Source organism: Camelus ferus, chromosome 33 (assembly GCF_009834535.1).
Source record: "Camelus ferus isolate YT-003-E chromosome 33, BCGSAC_Cfer_1.0, whole genome shotgun sequence".
NCBI classification, from domain to species: Eukaryota; Metazoa; Chordata; class Mammalia; order Artiodactyla; family Camelidae; genus Camelus; species Camelus ferus.
In genome coordinates, this window is record NC_045728.1 from 9,771,330 (window position 1) to 9,796,550 (window position 25,221).

General features: G+C 50.6%; 1 protein-coding gene across 6 annotated transcripts in view; it reads right to left on the minus strand.

The window, feature by feature from the left end:
- Nucleotides 1-25,221, minus strand: part of GRIK4 (glutamate ionotropic receptor kainate type subunit 4) — a 387,436-nt gene that overhangs the window by 6,125 nt on the left and 356,090 nt on the right. For 4 of the 6 annotated variants that reach the window (XM_032472706.1, XM_032472703.1, XM_032472705.1 and 1 more), the window contains 5 exons: nt 21,017-21,126; nt 17,682-17,855; nt 14,031-14,196; nt 12,643-12,868; nt 8,490-8,618 (listed from right to left, as the gene is read on the minus strand). In XM_032472706.1, the coding sequence (XP_032328597.1) occupies nt 8,490-8,618; nt 12,643-12,868; nt 14,031-14,196; nt 17,682-17,855; nt 21,017-21,126 (805 nt within the window). Of the gene's footprint in view, nt 1-2,679; nt 4,951-8,489; nt 8,619-12,642; nt 12,869-14,030; nt 14,197-17,681; nt 17,856-21,016; nt 21,127-25,221 lie in introns of those variants that run through there. The other 2 variants (XR_004317018.1, XM_032472707.1) reach the window with 2 other exon arrangements.

Here is a 25,221-nt window from a genome sequence, read left to right on the forward strand (position 1 = left end):
CTTCCCTCAGCACACACACACACACACACTCACGTCCTTTCCTTCTTAAAGAAAAATAAAAATCCTTCTTCCACCTCCAGCTCTGCCTAGTGAACACCCTTCTCTTTCCTTCCTTCCCTGGCCAAGCTTTTTGAAACAGTTGTCTATATCAGAACTATTTTAAGACAGCCCTTAAAACACTTACATTTAGAGGCCCCCATCTCCGAGGGAAGCAAGTAGAAGAAAAGGCACCCACATCTTACGTTAAATGCATTTAAAATTTTTTGCTTCTGGTGGGAAGGAGTGGCAAGAAACAGTTAATTTATAATTGGTGGTGATTTCTCAGCAATCGTTGTGCATACAAGAGCATGTTTGCAAAAGGAGAAAAATCTAACCAAAAAAAAAAACTGTTTCTAAATGTAATGAAGTTTTTATGAATATTACATTAAAAAATTAATGAAGTCGAAACAATGTTACATTTTGGAGATATTTAATTACACGTCTTATTTTAATTTTGCAGTTTTCTTTTTGCATTTTGGAGCTAATAATTTTTTTTCAGACCTCAAACATAATTCTGGACGCTTGAAAAGCTTTTAGGCACTAGGTAGTCTGTCTAGGGTATCTGAAGGAGAAAATGATTCTGTTCTGAATTCACTTTTATTCCCCCGAATAGTCACTCCTCATCCCTTGCAATTTTGTTTTGCACCATGAAAACCAAGCTTACCGAGGGCACCAATGAACATTTTGTTTCTAACCTACTGGAAAATTTCCAGTCCTGATCAAACCTCTTGTAATACTTGACATTGTCAACCACACCCCCTTCTTGGCATTTTTGTTTGTTGTTTGTTTTGGGGGAGGAAGGTAATTAGGTTTTTATTTATTTAAATGGAAGTACTGGGGATTGAACCCAGGATCTTGTGCATGCTAGGCATGCACCCTACCACTGAGCTATACCCTCCTTCCTCATTCTTGGGTTTTTATAAAGCCGTTGCTGCCTGCTCTCCTCCAGTCTTCTTGGTTGCCCTTGCCTGCTCTCAGGCACATTTCCCTTCTCCCTGCATTTGGTCTCTTGCCTCTCCTCCATGCACTGTCCTGCTGATTTTACCTCCTAAATTCTTTTCAATCTCTTACCCTTCTCTCTATCTCTCCTACCACTCCCCTGGTTCAAGCCCCCACTATCTCTTGCTTGGACTTCGGCAGCAGCCTCCAGGGCTGATTTTCCTGCTCATAGCTATGTCCTCCTCCACTCTACCCTCCAGAGTTGTCTGAGTGACCTTGCTGATCAGAAGCTTTCTGATACATCGTGCATCACTCTAATATTGCATGAAATAATACACTAGTTTAATGTGCTATCTCTGGATTTCCCATTAGACTATGATTTCCTTGAGGGAAAGATCCATGTTTGGTCAACTCTGTAATCCCACAATCATGGGCTTGGCTCATCATAAGAGCCCCATAAAGGGTGAAAAAAAAAATGAGCAGACAGAAAGAGAAAGACATCTCAGATGGAGAAGCCTGCATTATCAAAATGCAGAGTGTAATCCTGAATTACCAAAAGCTTTGGCTCCATAGTGTGATATGTACTCATTCCTAATTAAATGTTGTTTAAAATAATAGTAAAGAGTGACAGCCCTTGTCGAGTGCTCCCAGCCTGGTGACTGAGGCAGGTGGCCCAGACCGCACTGAGTGGCTGGCCAGAATGGGGCAGAATATGACGTGGACAATCAGCGACAGGGACTGACTGTACGTGGTCCGGGGCAGGTGCGGGGACAGAGGGGACAGCTCTAAAGGGACAGGTGATCTGTGTCGGGATGATCTTGATCAGATTGGAGAAAGCTTCTTGGAGAAGCTCAGGTTTGTACAGGATGCTGGTAGAAACCACGAGTCACCGAAACACCCCACAGCCTTTCTTTCCCAGATCCTCGCGTTTCAGGGCCAGCATGTTAACCAAGGGTGCTGGCTCCAGCCAGCTGACTCCTGGCTGAGTGGCCCCCTCCCCCTAGGAGCCAGGCTTGTATACCGCTCATGCCTTGAGGAATTTATTGGAAAGTGGAGGCGAGAAGAGATTGCTGGCAGAGTCGGAGTTGAGAAACAGATGGAGCGGGGAGCAGGAAGCGGGAGTTAGGAGGGAGCAGCGGTTCCGTTTAACACTGTCATTAGTCACTCTCCCAGAAGTCAGATGCCTTCCCCGGCTCACAGTCATCACTCGGAGGTGGACTCCCTCCAGTCTGACTCCAAGGCCCTCGCGGTACCCACAGATGCCTCCACACCGGCCGGGGGGTCGCCTCATCACCCCCTCCCTTCCCTTCTTCAGACAGGACCACACAGAAGCCATCAAGACAGACGGCGTTCCAACTGAGATCTTCTCCTGACACTTGAGTCTCCGAGACTTAGCTCTGCCCCGGCAATGACTGGATTAACTGAAATGGAATCGAACTCTCCCACAAGCTTCTGGTTGATTAAGGACTAACTTTGGTTGGTCCCTCACAGATTGTCCACAAACAATGATAGCTGACAAGTGCAAACGAAGAACTTTCTTTGTGTCTAGAACTACAGACGGGAATGGCAACCTGGAAGGGGGTATCTCTGAATAGATCTGACTCTCCACCCATCCACCCACCTGCCCTGCCTTCTCATCCGCAAATAATCACTTCTTGGATTCAAGTGCAAGTATGTCTCAGGCCTTAAAACTGGTGCGTGTCTCCAGGTAGCACTGTGGAAATTTGCAACTCTGATGCAGGAAAGCTCCTTTTGAACAGGAGCCTGGAAAGCAAAGAGGCAGAGGCCACAGGAGCCACAGAAGCAGGTGCAGAGAGAGGAGAGACTGGTGCCACAATCCCACCAAGGGACAGTGTATCTAGTCTTTGACGTCAGTCAACACACCTTTCTTAAGGAGCTTCCAGGGACTGAGCGCTGTGCCAGGCGCTGAAGTTCTGTGCGATATTCCACATCGAAAACATCTGACAAGAACGTGCACTTTTTGACCAACATGACTTTCAAGCACTTACAATTTCAGAGTCACATTCACCTACATCCACGCAAATACATTAAACGGTCCCATCTCCGTGGACTTATCTGTTGTAAATGGCAACTTCACGTGCCCGTGTGGGACCTTCCCAGAAACTATAAAGCGACTCGTCATGTTTGTGCTGCTGAGGCCTGTGGAACACTAAGTTTGCCATTTCTTCTTGTATTCACTGCGGCATCTGTTGACTAGACCTAGCAGATTCTGGAGAGAGTGACAGAGTAGGGACAGAGACCCAGAACATATGAAGGATGGGAGAAGCATCTGATAAATTCTGCAATTTATCAAAACACAAGTTATGGGAGAGGCACTTCACAATTTATCAAAATATGAGTTCAAACATCTCATTTTTAAAGAAACATTCACTATCTCATTCAATTATCATCAAAAATACCATAAAGAAGGCCCACTGGAAGAGCGTTTTACTGTTAAAGAAACACAAAATTCAGATAACTTCAGAAATTTGCCTAGGCCTTTGGAGCTAGGATGTGAAATCTAGATAAACCTGACTGCCTGGCTAATGTTTATAGAAATAGAGCTGCCCTTTGTGAATGTTTACTATGACCGAGCTTACCAGCCTAAACCTTTTCATTCCAACTTAACAGTTGTCACATTTTACCTCCATCTTCCTGACAAGGAACCAAGGTCCTAGAATCAGGTAAACTTGCCCAGGGCCCCATGGCTGGCAAGCACCAGATCCAAACAGAAGCCAGAGCCTGAGCCCTCATCCCTACCCTACCCCGCCTCTCCCCAGAACTTGGGTCCCTCATGGCCCCTCATGTGGCGGGGGTGCAATTACAGAACTCAGCCTGGCTCCCGGATGACTGAATTCATTCCTAGGACCCCACACCCCAGAGTCCCTGGAAAAGAGGGTCCTATGGATAAGCCATTAATTCCACTTACAAAATCCCTTTCTCTCCTTGGGAACATTACATCAAATATTTGAATCAATGATTTATTGACTTAATTTTGGCTCACTTTCCAGACAAAGTGGGGCTGCCGTCTTTATAATTGCTGACCTCCTTTGATGCAGACACACTGGGTCGCAGTTTGCCTCCGTTCCTGATCAGGCTTTCTGGCTCCCACCCCCGAGTTTCTCTGTCTCTCCACAATCAATCTAATTTGCTTAGGAAGAAGCTTCCTCTGCAAACATCCCTTCGAGACACTGTCTAAACTCCCATATTCGGGTTTCCAGTCCTGGCTCTCTCCAGAGAAACCAGAGAACCAGGATAATAGTGCTGGGTCCCCAGAGAAGAAAGAGGGAGGAACACGTCCCCAGAATTGCCCCACCCCCTCATCACTGGCCCCCACTCTCGCTAAGATGTCTCACACTTTCATTCCTGCTATGCCAGACAGCAAACTTCCTGCTCTCTAAGGACTTTGTGAGTCAATGCCACCGGCCTCTTTTCCATCCTTGAAAGGGGACCCTGATTTTCACAGCCTGGTGGTGTATTTATGTTCCTTTGAAGCCTGATTGTGAGCCTGTTTTTCAAGATAAAAGTATTTAATTTCTTTGGAATTCACCGACTACCTTTTTGTCTGGCGATTGTTTTGCAAAGCCTTCGGTAATCCAATCCCCTTGAACTGGGATGCTGGCATCTGCGAGTGGCTAGCGATATTTCTTTTTATAGGAGATGGTGAGAAAATAAATAAAATAAATGTTTTTGAAAAGGCAAGGCAGAAGAAAATGAAGCAGCTTGGAATGAAGCCTGCTCCTTTTTGTAATTCTCCAGTCTTCCACATGATCTGCCATTTCATTTTTCAGCTGCGTATGAGGGGAGACGGTCACCAAGCTAGAGGCAGGGAAAGAAATAGGGGGAGAGGAAGTGAAGGGGTAATGTTGTGGTTCTCACCAGTGCCAAGTGAGACCTGGCAAAAAGACTCGGGATCGGTGGCATCATCCCAATGTTAGGATTCTTCTCTGGAATTTGGCAGTGATGCAGGAGCTGTAATATTGGATTAGAAGTGGGGTAGAGTCAGATCCTCTTCTCTGAAATTCTCACATTTTAATAGGATAACAAAGTAGAAGAGGATTAAGTGAGGCACCGCACATCGTCTGCTACCTTCTAATTGATGTCACTCTCGGAGGTCTCTGAGAAAATGACCCCTCCACACACACACATAGTTCCCTTCACCTCCATCCCTCCCTGCGTGTTCCGTCTTCCCCTCCTTCCTTTAGGCACATCTGGAAGCCAACTGATTCCAATCACGGAAAAAAAAGATCCCTCAGCAGTTGCTTTGGAAAGCATATGAAAAAGACTGCTCTTTGTTCAATTTGAGACCCAAGGAAAACACAGTCCTGTGCTTCCATTCCTGACCACCGTGAAAGACTCGGAGGAAGAGATCTTCTGGGTCTTGCTGAGCCTGTCCTCCTGCCACGGGATGGGGGTCTCTTGCACAGTGAGTTGCATTCTGTAAGTCTGATGGCTAATTTGTCAGAGACCGAGCAGCAGTTCCGTTCCTTCCAGGCTAGTGCTTCTGGTCTGGCTTGGGGGAGTTCACAGGGACTTTTGCTCAGCCAGAAAGCCTTTTAGCCTGTCTGAGTAATGTTTGTTTGGGTTTCAGCCACGGCAGAATTGGGGCCACTGCATTAAACTGGCACTAGATGCTGTGGCTGGGATGGGAGCCCAAGCCCTGGCTCTTAGGGTGATTTGCACAGCATCTCTCAGATAGCTCCCTCTTGGACATCACCGCTTAGTAATACAGCTCACCCTCTCATTGCAAAGGACGACTGCATAGAGGCAAGTGAACATCAGCTAGTTGATAGAACCCTAGCATCTTCTGAAGCACGTGGGACCTGGGCAGGATGACTTCCGCTGTTTATTTCCCTTCTTCATCTGCTCAGTTCTCTTCTCCTTGCCAGGGAACATTGGGTCTCCAAGTGCTGAGAGGAGAGAAGCCTCATGCTCACTCCTTTCCATCTTCCCCGTCTCCCCTCTTCATCCATCCTGAAACTCTGCTGTCCAGTCCGTCTTCCTAAACCTCTGTGGGATGGGGAAGAATTTCCCATACCAACCACTCTGCAAAAATTACAGCTAAATTTTTGTATAAATGTACCTAATTTCTACCTCAAACTCCTATTTCCACCTGATTGCCAAAAACATAGAGACTTCCTTCTGTTTAAATTTCAGGTTCACTCTCAGTTAATGCCATGTTTTCCCTGTTCCCCCTTCCCTCCTGGATGCATTTCAGGTCTGAGGGTGGGAAGGAGATTAAGTGTCAGGAGGGTGGGAGGTTTAGGTGTCTGGTCTTAATGCTAGATTCCACTTAGATTTCCAATATCCTTGTCTGGGACCCAGGAAAATGCAGGGCCCTCTCTATCCTGGGTCCCCATGTGCCATCTCTCATGCCCCCACCCTACCGCAGCATGACACATATTTCTGGGGCATGCCAAACTTCAGGAGCAAGCAAAAATCTCTTAACCTCCTGGAATTCCCCATGAATCTAGGAGTTGTATCTGCCTTTCTCCATCTCCCAGCGGGGCACAAGGCTCCTTTGCAGGGACACTCCACATTCTCACGTATCCTTTCCTGCTCAGAAGCTCCCTGCTCCCACCAGGGCCCCTTCTTCTCTGCCTTGCAGACCGGGCGGCCTGGCTCTTTAAGCTTCCAGTGTCAGCTTTAAGCCAGGCTTCCTTCAGGTCCTGGCCTCTGTATTCCAAAATCCTTTTCTAGCAAATCAAAAACCATGGCTTCTAAGAACATTGTCTCTGCTGAGGTGTAAGAACATTAAATAAACATGCCTGTATTATGTAGTAAAGTGTAAAATTCACATGTGTTTTTAGGACAACACAGAAGACTTTAAGGAAATTCCAGGTATGTTGGGCTGCTTTAGGCTGAGTCCCCAGATCCCCAAGAGGGCAAACTCAGTCTCCTCTGTCATTAATTCCTTCCACAGGACAGTTTGAGACACACTGGTTTGCAGTCCAAATGCCTTCACCTGGTTTTCAATGCCCTCTTCACTCCAGCCTCCTCCTACTTACCCAAACCAATTTCTGAGTGTGACCTCTATGTTCCACCAGGTGCCTCTTGCCTGGATGCCCCCCTCCCCACTTCCTTTCCTATTCCTGGGCATCTTCAACATCTAGTTGAATCTCTCAAACCCACAAAAGTCTCCGGATACTTTTCTCTGTACCTCCCCCATTTCTTTTTCCTTCCCAACAGAGTTAGTCTCCTCCACGTTTGACCTTTGGGGAGTGGACAGCCAGGAAGCGTGTGGCCTCCCTGGGTTCCCACCAGAGAAGGGGCAATGTTTCCTCTAACTTACAAAGGGCTTGCCCCGGCAGGTTCGCATCCCCAGCCCTCCCCTTGCGGGATCAAGATCCCCACGGAGACAATTAGAAGCACAAAGACACCACTTCACTGTCTCATCCTGGGTAATCATTCATGCTGAGCGGGGAGCCAGGCACACAGATCATTCATTTTACTCCTCAGCTACCTCCAGGGGTAGAGCGTGTGTAGGTAAATTCGTTGCATATTTTAGCAAGGCTGCGGCAGGTTACTAGGCTGACCATATGATTTATTGTCCAAACCAGGACATTTTGAGGATGAAAGGGCACGCTAAAAATAACGAACAGGCATTAACTGATCTATGACAGGTGTAACCCAAGACTATCTGGACATGCCAGGCTATATGTTCCCCCTACAGAAAATGCTGGGTGTTCAGGGACCCTTGGCACTCCTAACTACACGTGTCCGTCAGCGACTGCTTTTCATCCAGCTGGATTTAAGACCCATTCATTCATTCACTCATTCAATAAAATATTCCCTTGCCAGGCCCGGTGGACAGCCCTGGGTGGACAAACGCTGCTCTCGTAAAACTTACGTTCTGGTAGAAGAGGCAGAAAGCGAACAAATTAATAGAAAGCATCATGTCAGGGAGCGATAAGCTCCAAAAAGAAAAATAGAGCAGAGCCGAGGTGAGCGGGGTTGCAGGGGAAGACCTCTCTAACGGGGCATCCTCAGGGGCAGCATGCAGGCCTTGAGGAGGCAGCAGGCTGGGAGGCTCGGGGAACAGAAGGAAAAGGGAGAGGCCAAGGGAGCAACAGGCAGGGCCTGGAGGCCACAGAAAGCTTGAATTTTGATCTGCTTGAGATGGGAAGCCACTGGAAGGTTGGTCCAGGGAAAGGCTGCAATCTTATGTGGGTCGTAAAAAGAATCCCTCTGGCTACTGGTGGAGAACAGACTGCCGAGGGGCGCGAATAAGGAAAGGAGACCAGGCTACGATAAGCCATGCGATAGGCCACGCAGAGCCCGGTGGAAGAGGTGGTGTTGGGGCGGAGGTGGACTCTGGAAACACGGTGGAGGTCGGGTCTCTAGCACCTGTGAGCCGGCAGGAGCCAAGACTCCGGGGCAGGACTGATCCCAGCCAGTCCCGGCCTGGCCCTTCCGAGGCTTGCTCTCCACATGTCCAAGCAGTCATTACCTGGAACTCGGGCACCGGAGACGAGCAGATCGGGTCCCCAGGCAGGAGGGGAGGCCCTTACCTTTGGCTCTGTGGTCCTCCTCCTTGGGGCACCTGCCCCCTTCCCACCACTTGCGCTTCAGAATTTCCAGGCGGTTGTTCTCCTGCAGCTGGAGAATGGCCAGGTCAAATTCGTCCCGGAAGACCGAGCCTGTGGGTCACAGGAGAGTCCGGGACACAGGAGGTGAGCGCCCTTGTCTGCATCACACAGCTCCCTTCCTAGTAAACCTCCCCGCCACCCTGCCCCTGTGACATAGGAGGGGAGTGACAGAGGGGTCCCTGCAGGCGTGCTCTCTCCACTTCACTCACACCGAGGACTCTTCGTGGAAAGGAGCGAGTTCTGGGTCCACACGGGGCACACTCAGGAGTTTCTTGTTTCCTTCTCTCCACACTGGCTGGGATGCCCAGTCCATGGCCAAGACCCCTGCCTGCCTGCATCAAGTGACAGCCTTCCAGGCAGCTGTGCCACCGACCTCCCCATCATAGAAAGCCACCGCTTTCTATGTGAGTTAGTGCGGGAAGCTGGCTGCCATGCTCCCGATCCGCCTGCCTCCAGGAGGCCAAGGAGGGAAACATTCTGGGACACAAACCTCTCAGCCAGTTGTTTATTCCCTACTTCATTTAAATTAGTTTCTCAGGCACTTGTAACTCTCACTACGTTACACCCGACAGTGGTTTACTTGGAGCTGTCACCATCTGAGAGAAGAGCCCTCAAGAGTGGGTGGAAGCTTCCTCTCCTGCTTCTGTGCAGAGAACGGGTCTGGGGCATCCCCAGCCCTCACAGCTGCCCTGTCCATCACCCCGTTTATACCACGCCTCCCTCCCTCCTTAACAGAAGGCCTCTGTTGAGAGCAATTCTTTTTTTTTTTTTTTTTTTAATTTTCAGAACGGAATATGGTCAAGGAGCTTTGGTTCTGGAATTTAGGTTTAATCACAAAAACAGGCTTAAATGAAACCGTGGAAAGCTCGATGCCCCAGCACAGGCTGAGGCCTGCGATCATGAAGAAAAAGCTGCCAGGAGGCTGGGAATCCACTCAGCTGCCCAGTTTTCTTGCCCAAGCTCTGTGAAGGCCTGATGTGGACAGAGGCCCCAGGGAAAAGGGCTCTCGTGAAGGATACAGGCAGAAGCCGGAAGAAATAGACCCATGCTCTCAAACGTTCACGTGTACAGGAATCCCCTGTGAATCTCGTCCATCTGCAGACTCTGACTCAGTGGGTCTGGGTGGGGGCTGAGACTCTGCATTTCTCACAAGCTCCAAGGTGGTGCCTTGCCGCTGGGCCACAGACTGCACTTTGACAGCTAAGGAATTAGCTCCATTCCGAGATCGCTCAGGACTCTTAACAGCCCATGGTGACTCCATGGATAGAGCCTTCCCTGCTGGAGCTACGACGACGCTCGGACATACAAACCCCAAGCCTGCAGCACCTCATGTACAGTAGGCACTTAACACACATCTGCCGTGATGGCTTCCTGACCTAACAGATGCTGTTAGGGGGTGAGATTAATGAGCCTTCCAGGTGTAGAGACAGCTGTCCAGCCCAACAAGCATTTCAAGCAGTTTTCAAGGCATCTCCAACCCAACTTCAACAGCACATCACGGGCCCCAGGAAAGGATTATTCTGCCTACTCCATGTTTGCCTACTTAGTGCCTAAACTCCCCAATTTTTCACCTCATTCTTTGTTCTGTTTCTCTCAATTTTCTTGGGTCCAATCCACATTGCTTATTCTCTAGCCACGCCCTTACTTACCACTCAAGTATGACACACATGCTTGACTTCCCTGGACCTAAATTCTGTCTCATCAGTGGACTGTGCGATGCTCTTCTCTGCCTGATCAAAGAACCTGGGCTAGCCCACAGCTCACCTTCCCTGTCTGTCCTGTCCTGTCGAGCTGGTGGACCCATGTGGCAACATGGTCTGGGGAGCGAAATGCTGGACTTGGAGACAAGCACCCTAGGCTCAAGCCCAGCTTCTCTCTCTACTCATTCTGTGACCTTGGACAAGTAACTTATCAGCTCTGAGTCTCAGTTCTATCCTCTAGGAGGGGAAGGACCACATCTACCTAAGACTAAGTAAGAAAACACATGTGGAAACACCTGTTACGGACCAAATGCATTTCCCTCCCCTTTTCCTTGGTGATCGATGAAAATGTCTAGAGCCAGGCTGCTTTATGTCAACTCTCTATAGATTTGTTCCTTGAAAACTTTGGAAGCACTTGACATTTCAGTTAAATTTGTTAAATTGCCAGAGCATTACCAAGGTGCACCTTAAGTTCATTTTGTGGTTCACGCCACCATCTTGAAACAAAATGTCAGCCAGTAAGTTTCTCAGAGGGGCCCATTATCTGTAATATTAATGGAATCAATAAAATATGATGCTCAGTGGAGAGTACGCAGGTGCCCAGAGTGAGGCCTCTGGTTTACAGAGCTGCGAGCGTCAGAATTTACAGAGTTCAAGGATGAACCATGTGATTGCCTCTGTTCACTGGCTTCGTTTCTGATCAGCCTTTAAGAAGTCATCTGCTTTTATCAAATATCATAGGGAACAGTGGAAAAGATGGGGAGGGCAGTGATGTTCCCCAAAACAGGCCAAGTGTGAGACACTTGGTAAGCACCTGACCAGATTACTGGGTTTAACCTTCATCGTAATGCTGTGAGGTAGCTATTAGTAACCTGATTTTATAAATGAAATAACTGAGACTCAGAGAGGTTAAATAACCCATCCAAGGTCCCACAGCCAGTAACAGGGGCGCATTCCCAGATCTGCTTGACTCCAGTCCATGCCCTTCACACAACACAGGTATAAGAGAGGTCTATAATTTAGAGAGTTCTGAGTTAGGCAACGATCAAGAAAAGGGTGTATAGGGTAACAACAAAGATGCACAGGCCACATCAATTTCCGTATCAATTTCCCCACATGATCTGATGGCTTCGATGCCTGCTTGTTCCTCTGCTGCCTTGAGCAGGACACACTTGAGGTCATCCCTGGACAAGGATGGCCCTACGCAACGTGGCTCTCCATGGTGGGTGGGGGAAGGGTGCAAGTCCAGATCACCTGGGGAACATTTTCAGATCTCCTCCACAATCATCATGAGCAGTAAAAGTGTTCCCCTGCACCTGCTGGTGGAGGGACCATCAGCAGGGGAAGGCCTAAAGTAGGAATATTCCTTTAGAAAGCACAGCTGGAGTAGCCTTTCTGGAAGCCAGACTTCTCTACCCTCCAATAACGAACCGACGGCATGGTCAGCAAGCAGAATATCAGAGCTTTCCCGCCCTTCCTCAGCCACCTATGCTGACTGGGAGTCAAGAGATCCGTCAGACCCACAGATGATTGGAAAGCCACCTCCTCGAATCACATCAGCCCCCTTTTGTAGTAAAACATTCCCCAGGGACACTAATAGCAAAATTAACTCCCTTGAGTCCTACTATGTCTTCCATCCCTTTCCACCGCTAGAAGAGATGTCAACCAACGGAGAAATGGCCAAAGGGCAGGAAGCGGGAGATGGGGAGAACAAAACGCCAAAAGAACCCACCAAGGGCATCCATGTGCCCTTCAGTAATTAATCAGTTAATAACTAGTCAATTCACCCTTCAGGAAGCAAGAATTGAGAACTGATCACTGATGACTGGAAGTGCATGGGTTTGCTTTTTAAAAACAAAACAAAACAAAACAAAACAAACAACTCAAGAATGCCAGGGGTTTGGGGAGAGGGAGGGAGGAGGGGATGAATAGATGGAGCACAGGGGATTTTTAGGGCGATGAAACTATTCTGTATGATACTATAGTGATGGCTACATGTCCTTATGCATTTGTCAAAGCCCATAGAACGTACAACATCAAGAGTGAACCCTAAATTAAACTATTTATATTAATGTGTCCATGTTGGTTCATTGATTGTACCAAATATGCCACACTGATGCGGGATGTTGAGGGTAGGGGAGTATATACGTATGGGTGGGGAGGGCTATGGGGGAACTCTATTTTCTGCTCAATTCTGCTATAAACCTGAAACTGCCTTAAAAAAAATAAAGTCTATTAATTAAAAGGGAAAAAAAAAGGATGCCCGCCTCAAGCCCCCCCCCCCGTTAGGCGGGCTCTAGGAACAGGGGCCGGGCCTGTGAAGCCGGAGTCTGCCTGGGCGGAGCTACCCGCGGGGCCGCCGCTCTCCCGCATACCGACGGGCATGCCGATCCCATAGCCCTTGGTGTCCAGCAGGCCCCCAATCTGGGTGAGGTTGCAGTTCCGCTGCCGGTAGTACTCATTCATGGTGGACTCCAGGAGGAAGGCGTAGTTGGAATTCAACACCCTGGCGATCCCCTCCTCCGTGCTCTTCACAAACACGCTCGGCTGCTTGGAGTACATGTAATTCCACATGCGCTGGTAGGTCTGGTAGCGGGAGTTCTGGGGAAAGAGCACAAGCCAGCGGGTTGGGAAAAGAGGGAGGAAGCAGGGGTTTAGACTGAAAAGTCTGGCCCTTCTGCTCCTCAGTCCCCCTCTTGATAGCCAAGAACCTTCTCCCTGCCATCTCTCAGCTGCCACCGCTTTAACGGCAGGAGAGAGCTGTGCTTTGATACTTTTGTAGAAAGACAGAGAAGGAACAGGGTCCGAAGGTGCTGTGAATGGCCTACTGGTTCAATAATTGTTTTGCCTCATCCACTCTCCAGAGGTCTTCCGTAGCCCAGAGCCCATCTACCAATCACATATCCAGCACTGGCTTCTACTTTACAGATAATAACAAGACGGAGAGGATTCTAGGGGTCTATCTGAGCCCTGCGTTTGCAACAGCAAACAGAACTGAGACTGGTATGGGAAACACAAAACTGAAGGCCTTGGACTTGTTCCACATGAAAATGAACTTCCAGGGTCTTTGGTTGGTTAGACACCCTCTACTCCGGGGGAATTGGCTTCCCTAGAAGAAGCAAATGGAAACGATTCCAGTATCTGACCCGGCTGTCAGCCTTGGTGACCAGTCACCACTGTGGCAGGGGTGCTCCTGAGCCTCGCAAGGGAATCTCAGAGAAGCCAACAGGGTCCCGATCTGAGACCTCTCTAATCTGGGATCGATGAAACCCGTTCAGCTTAATCTAGAGTTCCTTATGCTTCAGTCATTGGTATATTATTCCAACCTTGCTTTGGCTAAGTAGTACTTATAAAACTTAGCCGTCTTAAAAAATTTAAATGCAAATGTTAGCCTCATGCTACGCAGTGATATGAAGAAAAGAACAGGTTAGATTCGCTGCATATTTCTTTTCTAGTACTCATTAAAATAAATATGAAACTATTGCAATTAAAAAATAGTTCTACCACTAAAATCATCTCAAGTACCACTAATCATTCATGTACAGCACTTTGGGACAAGGCTGATATTAAACCAAAGTGCTTCGGGGACCTCGTTCCAGGGTATTTTGTGGAGTAGGGGGAAAATGAGCCCCATGAGAACCTCCAAGCTGGGTGTTCAAAACGGCTAATGGGATTAGGCAAGATGCTTTTATCTCCAGCGGACAAACATCTCCACTGTAATCTGCCCAATGCCCGATGCTGGCAAGCGGCCGTATGGGTTTACTTGGAAGAAGGTCATGCTGGAGCCTCCGTGAATCGTGCCATACTCGATGGCGGTCTGGTCAGCTAGGTCATCCACTGACTCAATGGGCACATCCATGCGTTGCACGGTCAGGAAAGCTGCCAGGTTGGCCGTGTAGGATGAGATGATGATCAGCGTGAATGCCCACCTGTGTAGGTAAAGACCAGGAAGCCATCACTGCCCGGGCCCTCCCAGGAGTCTTAGCCCCCATCCCCAGTCCTGCTGCGACATGGGAGAGACCAGGTGGCAGTCTACTGAAGGAGCTCTCGGCTTAGTGGGGAAAGAGAAAAGAGTCAGGGCATATGATGGCAGCAGAGGTGAACAGTGTTGCCTGGAAGAAGACAGTGGTTTTCTTTTTCTTGTTTCCTTGATTATTGGGTTACTACTCAAAAGAAGCATGCCCATGAACATGAGACAGCTTGGGAGACAGTGAGCTAGTGAATGAGCTAAGGGTGCCAGCTCTGGGGACTCCGTTCAGAGTACAGCTGGGATGGCTCCCCCGGCCTCCTCGTGATGCAGCCAACCTTCCGAAGAGCATCGCCATATACTGAGCACCTGCCACGAGGCCACACCCACTACCCCGTGTCCGCCCTGCAACTCAGGGAGGTGAACTTCTTATCCCGATTTTATAGATGAGGAAACCGAGACCCAGAGAAGCAAAGCAACGTGGCCAAGTAACACAGTGATGTATTCGTATTCTAAAACCAGTTCTGCGAATCGTCAGGGCAGCAACTCTTCAAGATGAGCCGGTGAAAAGCACCTTTGAATGGCTGAGAAGTTGGTATTAGAACGCGCTTTTGCAATGGTCACACTATTTCAAGATGGAAGGTTGTTTTATGGGGTAGATTGAACTCATTTACAATTAGAATAGCTTTGCAAAGCGGACAGCATGCATGCTAAAGTCATTAAAACCAGTTTGTTCACTTAAGTAGGTTAAACAAGACTTCTACCATCTGGGCAGCAGCACGGAGCTGCTTCCTAATCCATTTGTTTATAGGGGTTCAAAGATATATGTAAGCACAACTGAGGTTGGATGATCGCCAAATTCTGAATCAGTGGAGTCTGAATTAATGAGCCCTCACTCATTACGAAGACACTGCCAACGCAGGCATCGTGTTTGCCACGGGATGCAGCTGCCAGCAGCTTCAGGTGGGTTTTCACGAGCAGGAAGTCCCACTGCCTCCTTTGCCACCATGTCCAATAACTCCTGCAGGCTGAAGTGAAGGGACAGGAGTATCTGCCAACTTGATAGGTGTACCCACATGCCAGACCACCAGATCCGTGTGCCAGACCACCAGTAAGGGATCTGGTTTTCGTTCCAGCTTTGTCCAGTTCTGCCTATGAGACTTTGGGGAGAAGCCACACGCCACCTCTGAGCTCGTCCACTTGTCTAATAAACAGAGATCATAATGCCTGCTCGGCCTGTCTTTGGAGAGTTGTGAGATCAAATGAGATAATATGTCACTAGTGACTAATAATCTGTAAAGGATGAAACGAATGTGAGATACAGAGATGTGTAGAGACAGGTCCCTGCACTGAGTATGGGGTGCAAATCATTTGGCCACCTTCCCTATGGGTGACTTGTAAGGGCCGGGTGACCCTCCATCCTCAAAGCCTGCTTTCCTGGCTCCTGCCTGGGCTCTTACACTCTCCTGCAAGTTGTTTCTCATGACCATCCCCCAGAGGAGGCTGGGGTGGTGGGGGTGAGGGTCCCCAGGTGGAGGCGAGAATCCAGAAGCTGCTCTGCTCCATCACTGGAGGTTAATGAGCCCTGGATGTGGACATGAACTCAGAGTTGGCTGGGGAGGTTCCCTGAGCCCCACGGCCATGCTGGCGTCTGTTCTACCCTGGGCAGCTGTGTGGCTGTTCATGCCACTGGTCACAAGGGATGGTTCAGAGAACGTAGGTGGCTCAGGGCAAGCCCATCGCCTCTGCTAAGAAAGCAAATCACGCCCACACTTTCTCCGGAGGGGTCAGTGGGGACTTGCTGCTGTGCAAAAGGGGCACTGTCACTTGTAAAGCTGGCATTCTCGTTAGCAACATGGCATTTTCTGTCACTTGCTCTGGATGAGGATGCCAAGGTAGGCCACCAATGCCCTGTTTTCTGACCTTCCACTCCCCAGGGAGCCAACCAAAAACAGTGGCCCTGATTTAATAACCAAGAACTTCAGGAGGCAGAGGGGCACACTAACACTGCCAGGTCGGGGCTGGGGAGGCCTGAGCTCCCCTCCCACACACGCTCTGGGGCAGAGTACCCCAGCCAGCTTTCGAAAGCACTGCTGAGCCGGTGGGCTGAGGGCTGGCAGCCTGCAGGGCAGGTGGTCCTCTTCAGCACCAGGGCAGCCGGTCTCTGGAGGAGAGAATCCCAGGGGGCGGGAGCTGACAGGTGACAGACGCAGGCAATGGGGCCTACATGCAGCGCATGGGAACGAAAAGCCCAGGTAGAGACGGATCAAGACCTACAGCCGACTTCTGCTTTTCTCCAGGTTTCTGCTCAGACTTCCTGGATCTTGAGGGAGCTCTGTGATGGTACCTGCCGAGACCATCTCTTCTGCTGGGGAACGTGTGACCCAGCTCCCCCTGGTAATCTGCTCAGTGACCCCAGGGAACTATCTGATAGTGGGTGAGCACTTTGCTCAAATGGTTAAAATCCTACTGGATTTGTCACTTACCAGGGAAAACAAAAACCCCAGCTGGGAAGAGGTCACCGTCCCAGCTGTGTTCCCACCTCCCGATCACTCAGTGCGGTGGCTCCTCCAGAACTGTCCAGGTCACCCTCTGTCCCCAGCACCCATGCCCTTTCCTTTGCCCTCTGGCTTGCACAGGCTGAGAAGGAGGGGAGAGAACCAAGGTTGGAAGTCCTATAAGCTGTGACACCAAACCCGACAGTAGGTTTTTAAGGGAGGATGGGGAACTCACCTCTCAAGGCTACACTGATATTTCATGCCCTCCCCCCCAATAACGATCTAACAGCATGATTCCTCCACACAGCTAAGTAGCTCTTCCAGGTTTCGAAGAGCTTTCCCACACATCGAATCACTCCATCATGTTTTTTGACCTGTCTGAGCCAAGAGGAGAAGGGCGTTTCGGGCAGAGGCGGGCTGACTGCCTACATGGAGCATGCTGTTAACTCTCTCTCCAAGGTTCTGTCCAAATGTGAGTGACAAAGAGCTTGCATTCCCACCCTCTGTCCCCCCTCCGGTGAGATGGACAGGTCCAGCAGGCCCCCAGAGCCAGGTGCAGAGGGACAAAGCTCCAGAAAGTGGTTGGAGAGGGGGCGATGTGGCAGGGGCTTGGATTCCTCCCTCAGGGCCAGGCTGCTACAAGTTCATATTTGCATAAATCTGCATATGCCTTTGCAGGCCCCACCCCTTAACTGCTGGTCATTTTCAGGTCAGGAAGCTACAACAGCTTTGGTGTGGGCTTTCGAGGCATATTCTCACTCAGTCTCCTTTCCTGCCTTGGTTCCCTCTACATCCAGTCCTCTGCGGCAGAGAATGGGGAGGGAGATAAGATGGCTTAAAGGGGGCCCACCCACTGTCCCCAAACCTTCTGAGCAGGCAGAGGGTGGAGCCGAGGTTCCTGCCCACCCGAAGCTGGATCAGGGCTCATCTGAGGACCGGGGGGTCTTACCAGACACCACTGACGCAGCGGGTGGATAAGGCCCGAGGGGCGATGGTGGAGCCCTGCTGCATGAAGCCCCCGACCGGAAACCAGAGGCTGTTGCCGAGGGAGTACTGGTTCACCAGGAGGTTGCACCGGCCCTGGGCGCACGGGTGGGGGCTGTACCACTCGTAGGGGGTCAACCTGCGGGAGAAAGGAGCACACACAAGTGCTGTGGAGGGTGGGCACCAGGGGGCGTGGGGGCGCTCTCCTCTTTGGCCTCACCTCTGGACCTCGGTAGCCGGCCTATGGCCTTGGGCAAGCCAATACCCCCTCCCCTAATGTGGGACTTCAATTTTCCCATCGAAAAATGAGAATGTTGGACTATGAGGTTCTGACACTGTTTTTCTTTAATCAAAGAAACATTTTAAATTTTTCAAAATAAATCAAGTCAAGGGGTAGCTGGCTGGGAACTGCTTGTTCTGCCTTCTCCAGTCCCCCAGAGTGACCACAGAGAGACCCTAGGGCCCCACAGAGCCATGGTTTGAAAACCCTCAGCCCAGAGCAGTAGTTCTCAAACCCGAACGTACGTCAGAATCACCAGGAAGGCTCATGAAAACACAGATTGCTGGGCCCCACCCCCAGAGCGTCTGATTAGGTAAGTCTGGCCGAGGCCGAAGAATCTGCACGTCCCTAGGTGATGTTGATGCCACTGGTCCAGGGACCACACTTTGAGAACCACTGGCCTAGATGGTCCCTCAGGCTGTGGTTCCCAATCCTGTCTATTTTTCAGACTCACCTGGGACCTTTTAAAATAATGCCAACACCTGGATTCCAGTCGCAGAAGTTCTGATTTAATTTGTCCAGGTAAGGCCCAGTCATCAGTATTTTTCAGGGCTCCCCAGGTGAGCATGGTAGGTACCCACTCCCGCTGTCCCTCCCAGCCTCACACTGGCCCCTCTCTGAGCAGCTCCTCTGATGTCTAGACTGCTCTTTCTTCCTGCCCATCAGACACGTGCTCTCCCTCCTCTGTCCAGCTCCTGTCTGTCTCCCGCACAAAGCCTTCCAGCTCCGATGTGAGATGCATGTGCTGAGCAGGGCCGGTGCTGCGTGTTCACAGGGTGTCATCATCATCCCCGGCCTTCGCTCAGCCTGGTCTGCACGTGCGGAGCTGCAGGGCTCGCCCACATTCCCCTCGCTGCTGCTGGCTCCTGAACACACGGCCAATGCGCCTGCGCTGGCCTGGCGTCCCGAGATGTGCTGCCTCCCTCCGTGGCCTTGGGAGGCTGGCTTGTCCCTGTGGTGCCTCCCCTCGGTGGTGGTTCCCAAGCCTATGGGCCACTGGAAGTAAGCCTCAAAAATGCGGGTTCCCAGGCCCCATCCCTAGAGATTCTAAGATGATCAGACTTGGAAATTCAAGTTTTTAAAATCACCTTGTCTGTCTCTGATATCAGCTGGCTTGGGAACAGCAGCCTTAGATCAGTGGTTTTCAAACATTTTTTCCCCCCTCTAAAATCCTACCCAGAAGTACAATAGATGAGAGAAAAGTGGAGCTGGTCTGGATGGAGACGGGTTGGGGCCCCAGGGCTCTGGCTGCCCTGCCCCTCCAAGTCTCTGTACTTTCCAGGAGCTTCCACGGTCCATAGACCCTGTCTGAAAGCCACCACCTTAAGCCAGATTACCCTAGGCTCAGATATTTAGGATACTATACATATATAGGACATACAATCAGACCTTTCACACAATTTGTTGGTTATTCTTTTTGTTAATTCTAGATCCTGGGGGGCAGTATGCATGCATGTGTGTGTCTGGAAACCAAGCCCTAAGAGCATTTCCAGGCCCCCTAGGTCACCTGAGAGCTGCGACTTGCTCCACACAGGGGCTCAGTCGCAGGGGGCAGGAGTGAGCTGTGGGGCAGTGGAGCCGGGACTCAGGGGGGACGGCTCCCCCCAAGCAGCCACAGACAGTGCGGGGAAGTGGAGAGGAATGTGTCAGACAGCGTGCCAGCTCCCGCACACCTCTCCAGTCGTCACGACAACAGATACTTGATGGGGCAGTGCCTACAGGCCCAGGGGGTAGGTGGCGCCCGAGCAGCACATGCAGCGGCCCTCGAAGATGACCAGGGTGTGAGCAGGGCCTTTCTCTGTTTGGTGGATCTCATGGGCTGCAGTCAACTTCCGGAACTTGGCTTTGATCTCCACTGACAGAGGCACGGACTGGGTGCTTCAATGCCTCCTGGGCAGGGGTTAGACGCCCCATGGTTCCTTGGGGCTCCATCTTCTAACTGGAGCCAGCACAGGACCCCCTTGAGCACCAGGTAGACACGCTCTCGGGGAAGACCACACCCTGCAGACGCGGAATATTCGCTACTGAATTACCCAGCCCTGCCACATGGCCCCAAGGGGAAGGAAACCGAAGAGAAGAGGCCGGGCCAGAGCCACTGTCAGCCCTCTCAAAGCTCGCCCGGAGTGGCTTTTGCTCCTCCGGGATGGTGAGCCGGGCACGGAGCTAGAAGCAGGGGTCTGAGCGAGACCCTGAGCCACGAGAGCTTGCTCTGCTTCTGGAGAGTCAGCAGGCTCTCCTGCAGGCCAGGCTGGTCCAACCTAGCCTCAGAGAGCAACAACCCTCTCTGTGCACTTTCCTGGGAGGACTCAGCCGAGGGAGGGGCCTCAGATTCTTCTCTAGGCCCAGGGACAGTCTCTGGTCTCCAGGGATGGGGCCGGGTTGGAGCATGCCTGTTCTCCCCTACCCCTGATCTGGACCACTTGTCTCAACTCAGACTACTTGCCAAGGCCTCTCTCCATCCTGCCTTCCTGCCATTAGCCCCCCCTTCACAGTTCCCGTTCAATGAAGCAGCTGTGTTTTCACAGGCAGAGCTGGGCTGGGGAAGGGCCAGGCCCTCTGCAGAGGAGGCCTTCTCCCTTGCCCGTGCCACTGTGGCCTCCGGTCCCCCTCTCCGGATTGGCAGGCTCTGTTTCTTGTCATTCAGCATTTTGTGGCAGATCCGGGCAGGGACGGATGCCAGGCAGCCAAATGCACAGTACTTAATCGGAGTGATCTTCCTACCACCTTCCTCCCCTTCTCTCTCTCCCAAGGCTCCTACACAGCAGGGGGCTGGAGGCTGGGGGGCTGGATGGGTAACAGGCAGGGGTGCAGAAGCAAATTCGGACAAGCTCGCGTGAGGGGATGTGCACGTGGATGGATGGATGGGTGGGACCAGGTCCTGAGTCCCTCTCCCATCCCTCTGCTTTGGCACCAAAGTCTCCTCACCCCGCCCCTCTCCTGCTCCCCACCCCCTCCCGTGCAGTTCCCAGAGGTGGACACGAGGTGGCGGTGTGAGGACAGGGAAGGGGAGAGGCGTGTACCGAGCCACTAGGAAGAGGACGCAGCTGACCGCCAGATAGGCTAGAAGCATGAAGAGCCAGACGCCCGGAGAAAATGGGTCCAGGAAGGAGAAATAGCCAGGTCTGCGTCCCTGGAAATGGAGATAAAAACAAGATTCACTGTACACACTCAGTCAGAACGGCCCTTGGGCAGCGCAGGGCAGAGCGGTGGTGAGCTGGGTCCTGCCCCAGATTTTGCTGCCTAGGGTTATGGGTGCTTGGTTTAAATGACAGCAGGGGATGCTCTGAAACACCTACCGAGCCCTGACCTCAGCAAATGAGACAAAGGAACAGCCCGGGCCTCGTCACTTCCTAGGATGAGGGAAGCTCTGTGCTGAGCAGGTAGAGCAGCCCCCAGTGCCTCTTACGTGCTGTTCCATGTCCTCCAGGGGCTGCGCGGCTGGGCTCTGAAGCACCTCTGAGCCGCCGATGTCCGCGCTGCTGGATGGGACACTAGCACCCCTCCCTGACACCCACGTCTTTCTCAGGAGGATGCTGATACAGCAGGCATCCTTGGGATTTTGTTTGCAGGGTGATCTCAGACACAGTGAGACCTTCTCCTGTAAACCTCAAATCAGTGCTGTGAGGCCTGATTCTTATTTTCATTTTATCAGGGAAGAAATCAAAGCCCAGGGCAGTCGAGAGATGTGTCCAAGGTTATACGGCTAATCAGTGGAAGAGCTGGGACTCAAATGCACACTTTCTGACACAAAGCCCAGGACCATGATGCTATGGGAAGACGTGTGTGCCCCCAGCACAGGGGGACAAACTCATGGGACCCAAGGGGTGGAGGCAGGGACAGAAAGCTGGGGGCCAAGCTCCAGGGGTTTTCTGTAGGACATTGCTTCCTCCCGGTCTCTAACTGTGTGGTCTTGGGCAGGTGCCCACCCCTCTCCAGCCTTGGCTGGAGCTGGACTAGATCAAAGGTGATACCCTGGCGACCTACAGCCCACAGACAACTTGTTTACCTGCAGTGCCTACCTATCTTGATCAGTTGCCAACATTCAATGATTGGGAGATTCCACATAAAAATCCAGATTTGTGGCTTTTAAAAAATGGGTGATCTGGCAACACTGGGTCTAATTCTCAACCGGCCAGAGGTGAGTGGTGGCTTCCCACTCAAGACTGGGGCCCTCTCCCCGGGCCCCCACTGCCGCCTTGTTCTTGCACCAGGCTTGCTTCTTCCATTTACTATGAAACCACTGGACCAGATGCTCCCTAAGGACCATTCTAAATCGAAAATTATGTGATTTTATGATTTCAGGGATCTAGGAAGTCCACGAACAGGGCAGAAAATCAGTATTAAGCTCAGGGGTCTATGAACAGGTAAACTTTCAAGTTCAAGAGCACATCCATCACGGCACAAACTCCTGTCAGTATCAAAGTATGTCATTTTTACACTGGGGTCTCCAGAAACATGAAGGGGAACTACCTACGCCAATACTAAGCTGATCTCCACCAGCTTTCTGGGCTTTTGTTATCCGCAGGCAGCTAGACCATGGAGACCATGCTGAGAAACTCGAGGTAACCATAACTGGTCCCACCACAGCATCTAAGGTAGGGGTGGGGCTGGGGGAGATAGCTCTGCACGGCCTCACTGTATTCACACAGTATTCAACTTCTCTTCTGGTGGGCTTTCCATCCCTTCTCGGCAAGCCAGCAGGCACATTCCCGAAGCACTTGGGGTGCAGTTTTACACTCCCACTTGGGGGCGCAGCCCAGAGGGTGCAGAGTGAAGAAGTCAATAGCTTACCCTCTGCCGATGGGGCACCTGCTCTGCGGCCTTGCAGCCCTTCATCAGTGTGACAATGACCTCTTGGGTGGCCTGTCTGAAACTGGCTTTCTCTCCCAATTGGGCTTCAACCAACCAGGGAACTTCCCTTTGATACCAATTGCAAGTTCTCTGCCTCATGTGCATTCATGCTTGAGCTGCAGAGGACACTTAGGTGATTTACGGGGAAAATAAAACAACCTGAGGGACAAAGCACGGGAACCGAGGGAACAGGGGAGAAATGGGGAGAAGACCACTCGAGCATGTCTGGTCCTGGCACTATGTACATCCTCTAACAGGAAGAAGAACTCAAGAGCAGCAGAATCGGGGTCCCCAGTTAGTCATATTCCCGCATCCATCACCAGGTAACCATAACTTCGCCATCATCCTAAGAACCAGTGGCAGACACGGGAAGGCACAGTGCAGAACCCACACACAGAGACCAGCAGGGGACAGAGGAGCCATCATGCCTACACACCTGCTAGAGCAGAAATCACTAGCTTGGGCCACTCTTGGGGTACTTCTATACCCCCGAGTTTCGCTGGGCAAACGTACATGAACTCTACACCTGTCACTCATGACTGTTTCACTCGGTGTCTCTCAATTGAGAGATATCCAGGAGAAAAAAAAAATCTTTTATTGTTGCTTTCTGAATCTGAAACCCCATTAGATGCTCAGTGTCAGAAATCTATACCTGATTCTATCACAACGAGTGAAATTGAGGGAAATGACAGCCCTATTTAAAGCTGCCATATTTGGTTATGGGTGATAAGCAATGATGCACAGCCATGGGAAAAATTCCTGGAGACTCAAGTTGTAAAACATAGAGCATCACACAAACAAGGATCAAGACATAAACAGAGCTCCACTGGAAACATATCAGTCACGTTGGCAAGGCGACATCTGATTCCACTTGTGATTGACTGACGCCAACCAGGAGAGCAAGGAATGGGCAGTCATTTGAGATTTGGGTCTGGGCTCACACAGCCTGGGTTTGGGCTGAGCCCAGGCTGTTTTTCTGATGCCAAAGAGAAGTAAGTTCCTTGCAAGGCTCTGGACGCCTACCATCTTTTCTATGTGGATGCTTTAGATTGCTTCCTTCCCAAAAGACGTCCAAGTCAGTGGTGCTTGGAGCAAATCAGGTGTCACACGGCACAGGCATTCCTTCCAAATAACAGATTTTCCTTAACCCAAAGGATACATACATACTGGAGACACTTTTCTTCTGAAGCACTCAAACTGCTTCACTACATTCTCTTGATGTCAATACTCAGTTTTCCATACTGACAGATGGAAAATCTGGGACCCAGGGAGGTTAAGTGCTTTGCTCAAATCATTGGTGATGACTTCAATTTCTCTGGAGCTCATTCGTCAAGCTGGGCCTAGGGATGCCTCGCTCTCCTTCTTTCAAGCAGCATCTGTAGCACATCTTCCTCTCCTTTTAATCTTTGCAACTTGCTCCAATAAACTCCCTAATTAATCCCACGCCTTCTCTGCAGTGCCAACAGAGTCCCAGCCTGCTCTATCTCACCCCCTTAAAGAACTCTAAAACGTTATTTATTTATACCCATCATCATTTGTTGTGACTCTGTTGTATTTATGAACATATGTATTGATTTATACATGTCTCCGTTGACTGCAAGTTGGGCTGGTTCCTTCTGGTGAATACAGCCATTCTGAAGGTAGATAACTGGTTATATGTCGTCTACGCCTCAAATGTCTAGGACAGGTCAAGCCCTGTAGATGGGACTGAAAAGTTAGAGGGCACCCACATTAGAACTGGTTCCTTGACTTTTGTACTGTGCTTAAGACTGACCACATTCAGGGCCAGCTTCACTGATGCTGTCTGATGGGAGAGACTGGGCTGGTCACCAAGTGACCACAATCCCCCTTGTGGTGAGGCCCTTTGTGTGGGAGCAGTGGAGCTCCCCGTGGAGCTGCAAAGTGACGCTAATCTCCTTTTGCATGCTGAAATTTCCTCTTTTCCTTGAAAAAAAAATCTGTTCACTCACTGATACTGCATTCTATGTGTACTGGAAGAAATGACATTATTGTAAGAAAGTAATTGCTCTCCCAGAATCTGGAGCCAAATGCGCAAGGACACCAGAGCCAGGTCATGCGGGACAGGGAGTGAATTAAAACACAAGACCCTGGAGTCAGGTGGTCCAGGCTGGAATCCTGGCTGTACCACTTACAGTTATGTGACCCTGGGCAAGTTACTTAACCTCACTGGGCCCTCACTTCCTCTTCTGTAACATGCGGTAATAATAAAATGGGTTGTCTTAACACACAGCAAGGGATATTTAAGTGTTTGCTCCCCCTCTGTCTGATGGTAGCTGTGAATGGGGTGCAGGAGGGCGGTAGTGTGACAAAGGAGGGAACCTCCTCTTACACTGCTGCTCTCTCAATGGACAAG